Source organism: Giraffa tippelskirchi, chromosome 12, assembly GCF_054371585.1.
Source record: "Giraffa tippelskirchi isolate mGirTip1 chromosome 12, T2T-mGirTip1v1.2.pri, whole genome shotgun sequence".
Classification (NCBI taxonomy): domain Eukaryota; kingdom Metazoa; phylum Chordata; class Mammalia; order Artiodactyla; family Giraffidae; genus Giraffa; species Giraffa tippelskirchi.
In genome coordinates, this window is record NC_137286.1 from 118221457 (window position 1) to 118237268 (window position 15812).

Below are 15812 nucleotides of genomic sequence, written 5' to 3' on the forward strand. Positions count from 1 at the left end.
AATGCTTTTTTGAACTACCTTTCTCTACTTGAACTCCTGCAAAACCATGTATCAGCCCATCAGGTCACTGGGATTAATGTAACCTTAAAATTTACATATTCTTTCCCTTTAACCCAAGGTAATTAAAATAGCACAACTTGATACCAATAATTTTTGCTTTATTGTATATGTTTTATAATGATGGTAAGATGCACTACTTTTATATTTTATAATTTCACACTTTATATACTTTGATATTACAATACATTTTTATAATTTATACTTTCTACTTTGTTATACTTTACAATATTTATATCCTTTATGGGTCAATAAAACAAAGGCATTGTTGTACCCATTTTTAAATACATATCCTAAAGACTTTTTATTCTAAACTCAAGTAGTTATCAGGGTTTCCCTGGTGGCTCAGACAGCAAAGAATCTGCCTTCAGTGTAGGAGACCCAGGTTCAATTCCTGGGTTGGAAAGATCCCCTGGAGAAGGAAATGGCAACCCACTCTAGTATTCTTGCCTATAGAATTCCATGGACAGAGGAGCCTGGTGGGCTACAGTCCGTGGGGTTGCAAAGAGTAGGACATGACTGAGCGACTAACACTTCTGGTCAAAGTAGTTACAAAGGTTGCAAACAAGACTCTCACAGTTTACTCCCCTGCCACTTCTAAAGACACTATGTAAAAGATACACTAGAGTTCAGCTTCACCAGTCTAACAAATCATACAGACTTTTCACCTTCCATTAAAACAAAAATACACACTGGCAAAACTATATCCAAGCATGCATTCAGCATTTCATTATTATTTTACAAATTTAATGAGTACATTTAAATGTAGAGATTCTTAATTAAAAAGTGTGGGTTGGGGGGAATGGACAAACACTGCATGATATCACTTATACATGGAATTTAAAAAGTCAGACTCATAAATGCAGAGAGTAAAATAGTGGTTGCCAGGGGCTGGGGGATGGGATGTGTGGGGAGATGTTGGTCAAAGGAAACAAACTTCAATTATGCAGGATGAGAAAGTTCTAAAGATCTAATAGCATGGTGACTATAGTTAATAATACTATATTGTATACTTGAAACTTGCCAAAAGAGTAGTTCTTAAGTTATCTCACCATACACACACAGAGAAAACAATACCAACCTGAGTTGATGGATATGTTAAATAGCTTGATGTGGTAATCCTTCCTTTTGATACGTATGTCAAAATGCTACATTATACCTTCAAATATATACAATTTTTGATGGTAAGGAACCTGCCTGCAATGCAGGAGACCCAATTTGAGCCCTGGGTTGGGAAGATCCCCTGGAGAAGGGAATGGCAACCCACTGCAGTATTCTTGCCTGGAGAATTTCACAGACAGAGGAGCCTAGAGTAAGACACAACTAAGCAACTAACATACTTTCACTTTTGCTTGTTAATTGTACTTCAATAAAACTGGAAAACAAAATAAAATAAAACAACTGTATTTTTTAAAATGGGGGGAAAGTGATAGCATAAAGCTTCCTATCACTAACAACTAAAATCAGATTTTTAGAGTAGCAGATAAGAGAACTATATACGTAGATTGGAAACTGCTTCTACCATTACAAGCTTTGTGTCTTTAGGGTAATATTTAAACTTTCTCTAGCTCAGTTCTCTCATTTGTAAAATGGGAAGAAGACTGGTACATACTTTACACTGTTATTGTGAAGATAAAATGTGATAACCTAGGACAAGCACTAAAGGCAGTAATATCATCCAGCAAGAGCTCAACAAAGGTTGGCTTTTAAGCATTAAAAAGCTATTTAGATAGACATACTATGGTGTATGTTAGTAATCACATTACACCCTTAAAGTAACAAGCCAATGGCATGCTTAGTTGATGCCTCCCAATGAATTACTAAATTTGTGTTAATATTTTACATAGACCATAATTTAAGCAAAATCCTTTATCTGGTCAATAATTCTGAATGTACTACAAAATTAGTTTATAATTGATCTGTCCCTCATTTTACAGGGGGATATATCTAAGTAAAAACATGGCATGTGGTGGTGCATAGTAAGTCTCTTCAGTCATGTCCAACTCTGTGCGACAGCATGGACTCTAGCCCACCAGGCTCCTCTGTCCATGGGGATTCTCCAGGCAAGAATACTGGAGTGGGTTGCCATGCCCTCCTCAAGGGGATCTTCCCAACCCAGGGATTGAACCTGTGTCTCTTACATCTCCTACACTGGCTGGTGGGTTCTTTACCACTAGCACCACCTGGGAAGCCACAACAACATGGCAACACAGTCCAAAAGAAATGGGCGTCTAAAATCACTATCTAGATGATTTTAGGAGAAGGCAATGGCACTCCACTCCAGTACTCTTGCCTGGAAAATCCCATGGACGGAGGAGCCTGGTAGGCTGCAATCCATGGGGTCACTAAGAGTCAGACACGACTGAGCGACTTCACTTTCACTTTTCACTTTCATGCATTGGAGAAGGAAATGGCAATCCACTCCAGCGTTCTTGCCTGGAGAATCCCAGAGGCGGCAGAGCCTGGTGGGCTGCCATCTAAGGGGTCGCACAGAGTCAGACACGATTGAAGCGACTTAGCAGCAGCAGCAGATGATGATTTTAACAAAACAAACAAAAGCCAGGGGTTTAAAAAAGAAAAAGAAGTAGAAGGAGGAGGAAGGCGAAGGAGAAAAAAGAAAAGTTTGCAATAATCACTCAGAGTAGTCACAATCTTTTTCACCAAATCGTCAATTGTGTTTCTTCGTGCCTGATTTTTTTCTTACTAGACAGTATATTAAACACACTGATGTTTTCTCATGTTAGTTCTGCAAATTCAATAAATAAAGCTTTGATTTTTGCAATAATTTATCATAATTGAACATTAGAATATATTCCTTATAAATTGATTATCCCATCTGAAGAACCTAAAACTTTGGCTTGAAAGGTAGTTTTCATTAAACATATGGCTAGTCTCAGCATGTCTGGCAGAATAATGTCTATCTAGCAAAGAAAATATGCAAAACTATTAAGCTATAAAATGAAGAGTTTTTTCAAAATCTTCCACAGATATTATTCCTCTCCACACTCACCCTGAACTTTCAAGTTTGAGAACAGCTGCAAAAATAACCAAGAGAACAGAAGTGATTATATACCCAACCAGATGAACAGAATCACTGAGGACAGTGGGTCTCAAACTGTGGTCCCCAGACCAGCAGAGAACTTGATAGCATCAGAAATTAAGGGTGGGGGCCACCAGTCTGTTTGAACAAGCTCACCAGGTGATTCTGACACACACTCAAGTTGGAGAACCTCTGGTTTATGCTAAACAAGCCCTGATACCAAACAGCACCATCTTCATTATAACACGCCGTTCACAAGTGGGAGTCTCTGGGTATACATTTCTACCTTTCCCCCAGATATTGTAGTCAGGATCCTACCACAAAGCCAAGGCAGATTAGATCCACCTCAGATTAGAAAGGGAGAGAACAACAACAAAATTGACTACAGCAAACACAAGGGAAGAGATCTATCCACCTGTCTAGAATAGCACAAAGTATTTGGAAAGCACAGAGAGAAATGTGAAAATTTCCAGATTTTTATTTCTCTGGTTTTCTTGCTTGTATATTCCCAGGGCCAATGATCTTCAACTCTGACAATACTAAAAATGATCTTTTGGAAATACATGGGTGAAAATTGGTTATCTGACTAAAGTTCAGAAAATACTAAATATTTTAAAAGAAGCAAAAAACCCACAGGCTTAGAGAACTTAGAGTTGAAAATACATCATGTTGAGTTCACTGTTTAATCTTAAGAACCCAATTTGTAAAATCTCTTTGAAAGTACATTCTTGTGAGCTTCAAGGAATATATACACAAATGAAATCAATGAAAATTACAGCAATCATGTTTTTGTGTTTTAAATGACTACTCATTCTATAATCTGAAACATATGCTGTTGAGTCTCATGCAAATGATAACACGTGTAATCTCTAACAAGCATTATAAACACTAACAATTCTTATTTTTAATATCATAAAATATATATATAACATAAAACAAGTTCTGCTTTTTAATAGGGAAATGGAGATAATGCTAAATATGTAGTATTTTCTGAATGCTACATTCAGGCTCTTTCTGAAAGTAGACAAAGGTAAGTACTTTGAAGAATATTAGTGACCTTCCCAAGATTTTAGATATAGAATCAGCGATTCTCGGTTTCTCCAACCAGTTTTAAGTCTACAACTCAATTTATGCCAGTGCAATTATTTTTTAATTTATGCAAAGTTAAGCACTTTTCAAATATCCAACCTTGGCTGATGCATGCTGACTGACATTCCTCCCATGCAAGACTACACAGGCTTGAATAAATGGGAAGCAATCTGTACTGGCATACATTTGAACTGGAACTAGTTCACTTGCTCCCAACCTACACCTCTCTTTGCACCTGGGAGAAATAGCTCTGCATCAGAGCATTATGGCAGAGCACTCCTCCAGGCTGACTAAGGTTTAGCATCCTTAGGCTGACTCTTACCACCAGGAAGGTGTGGAGCCAGAGGGCACATCACTATGGCAACTCCCCACAACAGACCCAAGCTACTCGCATATATCCAGCACTCCCATCTCTGAGGCCACACAGAGTTCCACCCCCCAAAAGACGTGTGAGTAGATATGCTGCAAAACATCATCATTTTATATACAGAAACCACTAGCCTCCATTTTTGTGACTTGGCAGAAACACAAACTTTTCCATTTATCTATGGTCATCTATGTTCCTGTTTGCCCTAAACGGTCCAGTTTTATAGTTGTTAAGCCGGTGTAAGTTTAACAACACCTCCTTTCTCATAAAATTGTCCTGCATTAAACAATAAGTTATATGGTCATCCAACAGACAGGTCTATTTCAGAAAAGGGACAGGCAAGATAGACAAAGCAGAGGCTAGTTTACTTGGGGATGTTTGCAGGACTTCTGCTCCAGGCTACCTTCCATATTTTGTTCAGGGACTGTAGAACATACTTAAGAGATTTAGCCATAATCTTAAAGTCCAACTAAATAATTCTCTGGGGTTTCCCTGATGGCTTAGTGGTAAAGAACCTGCCTGCCAATGCAGGAGATGCAGGTTCAATCCCTGGTTTGGGAAGCTCCCCCGGAGAAAAAAATGGCAACCCACTCCAGTAGTCTTGCCTGGGAAATCCCATGGACAGAGAAGACTGGTGGGCTACAGTCCATGGGGTCACAAAAGAGTCAGATATGATTTAGTGACTAAACAAGAAAAAATAATTCTCTACTTCAAATGTAGAATTCAGTGGCAAAGCAAACAGCAAATCTTCTTCCTTCTCATTTCATAGGTGCTCAGAAAAATCCAGAGATTCTACCCTATATGAGGTAGACTGTTGGATGGAAATAATGTGATGAATTCATCCTCTAACAAGTTCAACCGTGGAATCATCACTACCGGGAATCTGACTTATAAATTCTGCCTTCCAAATCATTCTAACTCTCCTCACTATTTCAAACGGAAATGTGACAAAGGGCGCACAGCGCACTTGGCCACTCAACAAATATTTATGCCCAAGATCAAAAGTGGCCGTCCTTAGATCTCTGAAGCCAAACTTCAGATGTGTTTTGTTTAGCCCAGATAGGATTCTTCAATGTTTAAAATACTTGCTAATACTTTGAAATGTGTACTCATATGTAAAAATCCAAATTTCCATTTTCCCTTGAGAAATCAGAAGTTTGGTCAACACTGGGCTTATATTCTGTTAATGTAATTTCCACCTGGAACTGAGCAGAACCTTGAGAAAGAATTTCCCTATTTAGTCCTCCATGGACCTCTCAACCATCCTCCCAGCCATTGAGGGTTGTAACCCTTGATTTATGGCTGGAGAAAATTCTTAAGTAGACAACATCTGGCCTTTCAAATTAATGATCCTCTGCCAGGGGCTTTCTATGTTTGGGGCAAATAGGATTCTACATTTTTAGATCAAAGACTCAACTGGGAAATGACAATAAACAGGAAAAATTTGCTTCTTCTTTTATCAAAATGCCATATGGCTTCCACTGCTCCTACAGGACCATAGAGGGTACATAAGCTTACACATGCTATTATTTGTAAAGTGACAGCACATTCAGCCTCTCAAATCTAAATACAAAAAGGAAGGTAAATAAAATGGGATATTTTAATTGAACTTCAATGAGTCCGGGGAAAACTCAATAGCCACTGTTTAGAATTTAAGGTGCTGTAACCCAGAGACAAACTTTGACCATCAGTGAAATTAGCAATGATGTGTCATGCTTCAGACCTGAAGAAAAGAACCATCAAGAATCTTGAAACACTCCTTAAAGTCCTAGAAAAATGCCACTACTTCCATCTTACTCACAGAATCCCAAAATCTTAAAACAGTAAAGATAGTGATAAATACAATACTACAACAGTGGAAATAAAGAACATGCTGCTCTCCAACTTCAACATAGCTGACAGCTAAAAATAAATTTTGAACAGATAAGTATGAAATGAAATTCATTTTAATCATGGTTAGGATTCTGAGATCATCTGTAATAAGGCATTTTGCCATAATGGAACAGAGGTCCCATAAATCAAAATTGCTCTCTTCATACTGGGAGTTCTGAGCATATTAAACTAGCTTACAAAGTAACTGATGCAATCAGAAGATATTGAACTTTTATTTTCTTCAGCTGAACTACAGGCCTTTTGTGGAAAACTATTAAACAGACAGTCTTTCTGTTACAGATACTGCTGCTGCTGCTGCTAATGTTGCTTCAGTCTTGTCTGACTCTGTGCGACCCCATAGACGGCAGCCCACCAGGCTCCTCTGTCCCTGGGATTCTCCAGGCAAGAATACTGGAGTGGGTTGCCATTTCCTTCTCCCTTACAGATACTAGAGGCTTTAATTTTTGAAAATTCATATATTCTAGTATTTTCAAAAATTAAAGCCTCACTTATAGAATGTTTTTTTCATCTATTAATTGGCCAGCTGCTAAAGAAACTGGCCACATAGTACAACTGAGACTTTATTGATTTATATTTAGACATCACTATTTTCCCAAAGAATCTAAAGTACTTTGCCCAAACAAATAACTCAAAAATAACAGCATCTCAGAGACTTTGGACACGGTAAAAAAAAACTCCTTACACATTTTTTAAAGGGAGGGAGGGGTGTTGTTTTTCAAGACATAACCAAAATGTGGTAAAGATTGTTTAGATATCTCTCTCCAGAAGAAAAAAGGACTGTGTCTGTTGCTTAAGGAAGTAAAAATGTACTGTTTGGTAAAAGGCACCTCGGTTTCGTAAACTCTAAAGAAATGATATTAGAAAAGAGATTTTTCGTCTCTTCTAAGACACTGATTTTTAAATCACCCAAGTAGGTATTGATTCTGTCTCCAATAAGTGTGTAAAAAACTGCAAAAAAAAGTCTTTCGGCTCAACATCTAAATGCGGGTTCGTATTTTGCTGACAAACTGACAATGTCTAGTAACTTATCCCTAAGCCCGGCTCTGAAACATCTTCCCATATCGGAGTTATTGTGACGAAGATGCAACCATCCAAGGGGCTAAGGTGCAGGACTCGACCAAGACCCAGCGTGAGTGCGGGGGCCTTTAGGCACCCAATACTCTCCCGCGTTCCCTGAAACACACACCTGCACGCACTCACACACTCGACCCAGGCCATGCCATCTCTCCAGTCACACGCCAAGACGTTGGGATCCTGCCAGGACGTGCGCTGCTACCCGCATCGTCCTAGCTCCTCCGCCGTCCCGAAGCCACTCAGTCTCCCTCTATCTTCCTCGACCCGGCGGGTCATCTGCTCCCGCCGCCGCATCCGCCCCCAAAAGCTAGCTCCAGGACTCGGGGTCCGAGGAGCGGGACCAGCTGCACTCAAGTGCGCCACGTGGAGGGCGCGCGCCAGCAGCCGGACCAGAGCCCGTCCTTAACGTGGGGTACCGGCGCCAGCAGCACCCCCACTCTTCCCGGGTGTGTCGGACCCTCCCCGGGGCCTCGGGGCCGCGCGGTCTTGCCTGATTAGGGTCTGCAGCGCGGAAAACGTGGCAGGCCATCTGCGACTCCGGGTCGTCGGGCTGCGCCTTGATCAGGTAAGCAAAGTAGGTGAGGTCCTGGCTGTTGTGGATGAAGCGCGAGATGTGTTGCGCCTTGTGCTCGAAGATGAACACGGCCGGGTTGGGCTGCGCGGCCGTCGGGCCGGAGCCCCCAGTGGCCCCGGCGCCCGGCGCGGGGACGCAGCGCAGGAAGGGCGCGCTGAGCACCAGAAGCACCTCGCGGGCCGCCGGCGCCCCGCAGCCGCCCGCCTCGGGCTTCTGGCTGCGCCGGCGGATCTCGGCCATGAGCCAGGGCAGCATGGGTAGCGTGGTCCTCCGGTCCAGGCACGACCCTCCCACGTACCACAGCCGGAACCTTTTGTCGCTTGGCTTCCCCGGGCCGGGCTGCGCCGGGGCGCCAGGCTCGGGCTCCAGGGGGTGCGGGAACGGCTCATCCTGAATGCAGCTGGGGGGCTCCATAACTCACTCCTCCTGAGGAGGGCACGGAGGCGGGGGGAGAAGCCCGCCGCGCCCCCCACCCTCCCAGTTCTCGCGTTGAAGGCGCCGCCGAAACTGTGCCAACTGCGGCGCCGGGCCGTGCGCCCTCCTCGGCGCGACCCCGAACTCCGCGCCCTAGCGGCCCTGCCCCATGCGGCACTTCTCCGGGCGCGGCTCCCGGGCTTTGGCGGCGGGCACCCGGGCAGCGCCGGGCAGCAGGACTGGCTAAAGAGGGCGAGTTAAATCGCCATCCTCCTTTCTCGGGCTCGCGCGTGGGGCCAGACCTCCCCGTTCCTCGTCCGCGGCTCCGCGGAGTCCAAGGGCCCTCGCCGCCCTCTCCGGCGCTGCAGAGCCGCTGCGGCCGCCGCTCGCCGCGGGCGGGCACGGGGAGGCTGGGCGGGGAACCGGCTGTGGGCGGGCGGGAGCGGGTAACTTGGGGCGGAGCTGATTCCTACCAGGGTGACCAGCTGTCACCTGGAAGGTCGGGGCCCCCGGGCTTCGGCGCGATCGGTCCTCCTGGAGGGCCTGCGACAACTATTTCTGTAGAAAATAACAAAAACGAAACGTGGCCTCGCCGGGGCCGCTCCTCCTCCGGTCGCTGCAGCCCAGCTCGCTGCTCCTCCTCCTCCTCCTACTGTTCCCGTCCCTCCCTCGCTTCTTCCTTCCTTCCAGGCTGGCTGCTTCTTTAATCGGGCTGCCACCCCGCCTCCGGACGGGCGGGCGGGTGGAGAGCGTCGTTTCTGAAAGCTTATCTGAGAAGTCACCTCTTTGCCTCTTTTTCCGGCCGCGGTCCCTGACCGCCCCTCCCACCCGCCCCTCGGGCAGCAGTCCTGCGCCCAGCGCCAGCCCAGCCCCGACCAACTCGTCCTCTCTCGAGTCGCCGAGATCTCCGTCTTCTTTTGGGCGTCTCTGCTGCCCCCTGGAGAGGGGACCACTCTCAATGGGACCCTAAGACTTTTTTTTTTTGTAAGTAATCGTATTTGCTTGGTTTCAATTCCTTCTAAAGTCTACATGATTTCTGAATCTTATTTCCTAATAATCTCAAAAAATACTCGTGTTTTAAATCACGAAATTATGATGAATTTTTTTTCAGTTTCAAAAGAAATTTATTTATGATTCTTTTATTAACACACGCAGGGGCTTTGGTCATCTGAACAAAGAATATTTTTTTAAAGGAAGGTTTTTTAGGTCTTTGTTTTTCAAGGGAAATGAACACTTGTTACACGTTTGATTTTGACCTCAAGTCCTAAACAGATCTACTACACTGGTGACCTAGAAGGAACTTTGTTGGCTCTGATATGCTTTTCCCTTTCTCAAGGCACTTGGTAGATTGTCTCTTTGATGCTATTCTCTTAAACCTCTCTATTGTGTGAGAATATTACAATAGTAAAGTGTGCTCCATCATTCCCTGTTCAAACTGCTTTGCCCTTTAGGGTCAGGGTTGCGCTCAGTCGCATCGGGACTCTTCGCAAACCCATGGACTGTAGCTCGCCTGGCTCCCCGTCCATGGGGATTCTCCAGGCAAGAACAGTGAAGTGGGTTGCTATGCCCTCCTCCAGGGCATCTTCCCAACCCAGGGATCGAACCTAGGTCTCCTGCATTGTAAGCAGATTCTTTACTGTCTGAGCCACCAGGGAAGGAGCCAAGAGAGGGTTATTGTAAGATTATATCTTTGCTGCCTCCTCAACCCACTTGCCCTCACTTAAAATGCTTAAATATTATTATCCCGTATCTGTTTGGAATGGGTTGTCTAAATAAACACACCTGACAGGTTATACAGTGTGCACAAGACAATATGCCACAAAACATTAGCTCTTTTCCTTTCTCTCACAGAGGTGTTCAACTTCCAAAACATATGCCCACCATCTTCCATGTCCATATGTCTTTTGGTTTTTCCCAGTCTTACCCAAAGTAGTCTCATTCCTACCTTCTTCACCAGCTACATCCAAGTAGTGCCTTCCACTGCACCTCTAAAGTTGGAAGATTGTGACCCCAAGTCTTCAAAATTCCAGAAAACAATCCGGTCACATGGTAACAGCAAAATACAAGGCCTTGCCCAACCTTTCAAAAACACGGCAAACTAATAAACTGAAAAAAGTTTTGATTAAGTCCTGTTTCCCTTATGAGAGCATTTCCCAAACAAAAGTTATTTTTTTATGAACCAAATACATTTGACAATCCACACCCATATCGTGGTCACCAATCACTGACCCTAGGGCAGACTGTTTGTGCTGTGTGCTTAGTCGCTCAGTCCTGACCAACTCTTTGGGACCCCATGGACTGTAGCCCGCCAGGCTCCTGTGTCCACGGAATTTTCCAGGCAAGAATACTGGAGTGGGTTACTCCAGGGGATCTTCCCAACCCAAGGATCGAACCCAGGTCTCCTGCATTGTGGGTGAATTCTTTACCGTCTCAGCCACCAGGGAAGCCCAGGGAAGACTATTACATGAGCAAAAGAAAAATTCATATAAAAACAGAATAGAGAAAATGAGGAGCTGCTTCAGTTTGCTCCACATGTCAACCCATTCTTACTGAGTGCAATCCCACAGCTGTAAATGTCAACCCTCCTTCAGGACAATTTACTTTTCTCTACCTGCCAGACTAGCTCCACCAACATTCCCTTGGCCTTCTCCTCTGACTTGCGGCACAACCCACACTCTCATCGGCTTCCCCACTAGCATGCTGAAGGTGATTCAAGACTTTCTCCTCCGAGGTCTCCCCCGCGTTTTTATTTGGATGAGCGTATTGTCCATCTGGTGGCTCAGATGGTAAAGAATATGCAGGATACCCGGGTTCAATCCCTGGGTCAGGAAGATCCCCTGGAGAAGGAAATGGCAACCCACTCCAGTATTCTTGAGAATCCTATGGACAGAGGAGCCTGGTGGGCTACAGTCCATGGGATTGCAAAGAGTTGGACGTGACTGAGCAACTAACACCCACACTTTATTGTCCATCTTGCAGCTTCCCAGGTGGCTCAAACAGTAAAGAATCTGCCTGCAATGCAGGAGACCCAGGTTTGATCCACAACTTGGTTCTGGTCTTCAGATATGCTCTCAGGTGAGAGCCATGACATCCTCCGGTAGCCTCTTGGTGACAAAGCAGAAAATGCTCCAAATCTTCCTATAGAGCCAGCACTTCCACTTCCACCCATGCTTCTACCTAGCCCATGTCCAAGGTGAACATATGTCCTGCCTCCTCTTCAGAACTGCACCCCACCACCTGCCCTAGGATGGCTGACGAACAGTTACTGCTCAAGTAAAAGCCACCTGCACTGCTCATCAATAGTATTTCAGAATTATCTTTTTAAAAATCTCCCTTTACTTATTTTGCTTTACAACTTCTCTGAAAGGAAACAGAGTTGCATGCAAACTGCATGCAAACACAATCACGATAAAGTATTTTTAACTCCAACTTCACTTTAAGATATAACATGGTATGACAAACATGCATCTTCGTAGCTTTTAGTGCAGCCGATTTCTTAAAATATGGAAAAGTTATATTTTATTCACTGTATCTACCCAGTTCAGAACTAGTACAGAGATTTCTCACCCTTTTATATGAAGTAATATATCAATATATTTCCAAGGAATACAAAAAACATTCTAGGGATAATCTAACCGTTCTAATTTTAAAAAAGAAAGAAGGCTCTTTTTTTAAAACTAAATTGGACTTTTGTTCTTTTCACTCATTGAATTATAATTAAGAGGTAAAAAGTAAACAAAAGGAGTGGGAAAAACACTGAAAGTTCTAAATTTTCTCCAAAGAACTTACAGGAAAAATGAAAATCTAGGTTTCTCTCTCACTCTCTTACTATTTTTTTCAGTTTAATGGTATTCTCACTTTCTATAAAGCTCGGAGACTATTTTTATCCTTTATGTAGGATCACTATGATCAGTTATCATTTCTATGATGAATTTATGGGTGCACCTTGATGGCTCTCATAAATAGGATTTAAGCTCCAAGATAAAGACATTATTAATTGGTTAGATTTACTCATCTGATTTACTCACTCTACCACGCCTTTGTACAAAGTAGAACCAAGTCTCAAGAAGCAGAGAAAAGTTCTTGGACTGTGATTAACATATTCTAGAACCTTATCAGAAACTCTCATACACATCCCATTTCCCTAGGCCACATATTTGAGATCTATAAAAGAGAAAGAAAGAACAGAGATCTGGGGAAAGCACAGAAGTCTTGTGGGTTCTAGCAAATCAACAAGCTTGGGAGCTAGGATTGAATTTGGAGCCCCGGCAGGCCATCTCCTACTGGTGAAAGAACACGATGCAATAAACAACATCTACTTATTGACAGAAACATAGAAGAACTGTCTTTTATTACATAACATTCTAAGTGTGATTGCTTCCTTCTCTGGCATGCTCTCAGCCATTTCTTTGTGACTTTTTTTTGTGATGTTTGTCTTACTATGCATTAATGAGCATTATTACTGTTTACCAATGTCTGATCCTCTCTGTATCCTGACACATGGGAAGATAGGCAAAATCATAAGACTTGTTTTGGCAGGAAAATGTGATCAGAAGTGGCTTGGGTCACATCTTGACTAGCAGAAGCACTTATGGCCAGTAGTCCAGGCCCCAGCTCACTCCTGCTGTCCAGCCCGACTCTTCCACTTCAGTGATCATGGTGGAAACGTCCACCATGGAGGTTCCTTGTGGTCATAGCAGCCCAGAATGCTGAGCCAGCACATGGAGGACAGCTGTCCTGGAGAACCTCCCAGGCACACAGCACACTTCCTATAAGTGGGAAATAAACTTTTTTCACTTTGTTAAGCCACTGGGCTTGTGAGGTGTTTGCTACCTTGTTGTAAATCTATTCTATTCTGTTCAGTAGGTTATTATACTATGGTATATAAGATATCTTATATAAATCGCTTTATTATCATTTATGGGCTCCCAGGTGCTGCTAGTGGTAAACAATCCATCTGCCATAAGAGACTCCAGTTCCATCCCTGGGTCAGGAAGACCCCCTGGAGGCGGGCATGGCTTCCCACTCCAGTGTTTTTGCCTGGAGAATCCCCATGGACAGAGGAGCCTGGCGGCCTACAATCCATGGGGTTGCACAGAGTCGGGCACAAGTGAAGTGATGTAAGACACACACACATTATCATTTATACATTTTGTTTATTGCATGAATGAACTACATGGTAAACTATTACTTTCTTACTATCATTGTATCACCTGCAGAAACTTAGAGAATTGTATGCACATTAAAAAGTGTTCAGTTATAGTTTGACCACGTTAATTTAGAAAAAGGACAAGAGGATGATGATACAATTTAAAATGTTTGGTGGCTATTATACCAAAATCTGCAGGTATATAATGTTTACTAAATGATTGGGTAAAAAATCATCCTCTGACACCCCCAACCCTTCCACTTCCACTGCTACCCCCAAAAAGGCCAAAGCATATGTTCATGAGAAGCATCTCTGACAATCTGAAGAAGTATCTACTGCATAGCCCTGTAGACACCGCTACCAGTGTATCCGAAAGTGTACCTTTTTTTTTTAAGTGCTCCTTTAATATCCCAATATTATAATGTTCTCAGCATTAATTAGAAGTTGTAACATTCAGTCAAATCCTAGTTTAAAAATTATACTACATGAGAATTATAAGAGCCTAAGCTAGCATATAAGATTGGAAAGATTCATTGCAACTTCTTAGCTTGTTTCCTTTCTTCCAAGCACTAGTGCTCTCTTTTTCTCTTTCTGTCTCTCTCTCTTTTCTCTCTGTTGCATTTCTGTGCCCTCCCCAGACATCTACTTCTTCTTCCCTGCTTAAGAATCTCTAACTGAAGATACATATTTCCTAAAGCTCAAAGCACAAATCTTTCTAGTCTATATTTGCTGCGCATGGTCTCCCCCAGTCCCTCAGCCAAATAATCCTTCGATTCCCAGATGCATTACATGCACAGTTCTTCATGGGGCTTCATAAGCTTCTTTTTCTCCCTGATTGCCCTTGCTGCCTGCAGCCCACAACTTGAATTTCAGTCATCTTTCACAACGGAAATACTCATCTATTGTTCATGACCCAAGTCAAGAGTCATGTCTTCTGCGAAGTTATTTCTTACTTCCTTAGTCAGAGTTACTAGCTCTCTTTTCTTTGGTCTTTTTTTTTTTTTTTTTAACTACATTTACTACTGTAGCTCTTATTACATTTATAATTACTGAGTGATTTGTCTGTGTGCCCCTCCACCCCCATGAAGAGAGCATCTAAGGATTATTGGTTTTGTGCTGTATTTTATTCCAGCAGAAACTACAGTAGCTGACACTTATTAGGGTCTTAATAAATAATTGACTAAATGGCAAATGAGAATTTAAGAGCCTAAAGTTGAAGAGGGGATTTTTAATATAACAGAGGCGATATGCCAAAATGATTTAATTCGCTAATTTCAGGTAAATGTACTAACTATATCCATCAGCTAATTAAAAATACTGGAAAATAACAGAATTTCTCTCCAAAATTGTGGTAGGGTTCTGACTGGAGATAGAAAGCAGAGCACAAGTGTTTCTGACTGAGTAACAATTTCACATACTATCAGGACTTTCCCCTTATTGTTCCCCGTGACCTTCCCCAACCCAGGCAGCCCAAGTATTGCTTCTTCAGGAAAACGATGACACAGCAGAATACAGACCAGAAAAGAGTCCATTCTTAGCTTTCAGGTTTCAAAAGCTAAGAGCCTGGCAAAGGCAAAAGATTTTGAATACTATGTGCTCTCAGAGTCAGTTTCTGTTGCTCTTCATACTGAAAAAAAAAAAGTTTTCCCAAATTTAGGAGATGGAGATGAAGAGAGAGGAAATAAATAAAGGACAGTTACTAGAAAACTAGATATAAAAAGTATGGTTTTCAAGTCAGTAGAATATTGATCTATCTAGTAGGAAAGGAAAGGGAATAAAAAGAGAAAAAGATCAGAAAGGAAACAAAACTAAAGTGTGGTAATTAGGAAATTTAAAATAGTATGGCTACAGTAACTCCATATAGTAACTATAGTAAATGTAAGTTCATTACGCTAATAGATCAAAAGATAAAGACTTAAAGATCCAGAAATATGTTCTCTACAGAATCACTTATAAAACAAAAGGATATACAAACAATTGAAAATAAATAGAAGAACATATATTAGGCATACATGAATGAAAAGAAAATCAGGGTTGTGGTTTCAGTGTCAGATTAAATAGAATTTAATGTAATGAAGGGGGTGATGAAGAAATATTTACCAGTATAAGTATTAAGAAATTGACATTATACTTAAACATTTACACCCTAAATTTC

At 42.5% G+C, this 15812-nt stretch overlaps 1 protein-coding gene across 10 annotated transcripts in view; it reads right to left on the reverse strand.

Annotated features, from left to right (window-relative positions):
* The window catches only part of TBC1D4 (TBC1 domain family member 4), a 207556-nt gene extending 198139 nt beyond the window's left edge, over nt 1–9417 (reverse strand). For 7 of the 10 annotated variants that reach the window (XM_081549935.1, XM_081549931.1, XM_081549932.1 and 4 more), the window contains exon 1: nt 8011–9417. In XM_081549935.1, coding sequence (XP_081406061.1) covers nt 8011–8508 — 498 coding nt within the window. In that variant the 5' untranslated portion in view covers nt 8509–9417. Of the gene's footprint in view, nt 1–7632 lie in introns of all 10 variants that reach the window. The other 3 variants (XM_081549933.1, XM_081549930.1, XM_081549939.1) reach the window with 2 other exon arrangements.
* Nucleotides 9418–15812: the final 6395 nt, after the last annotated feature.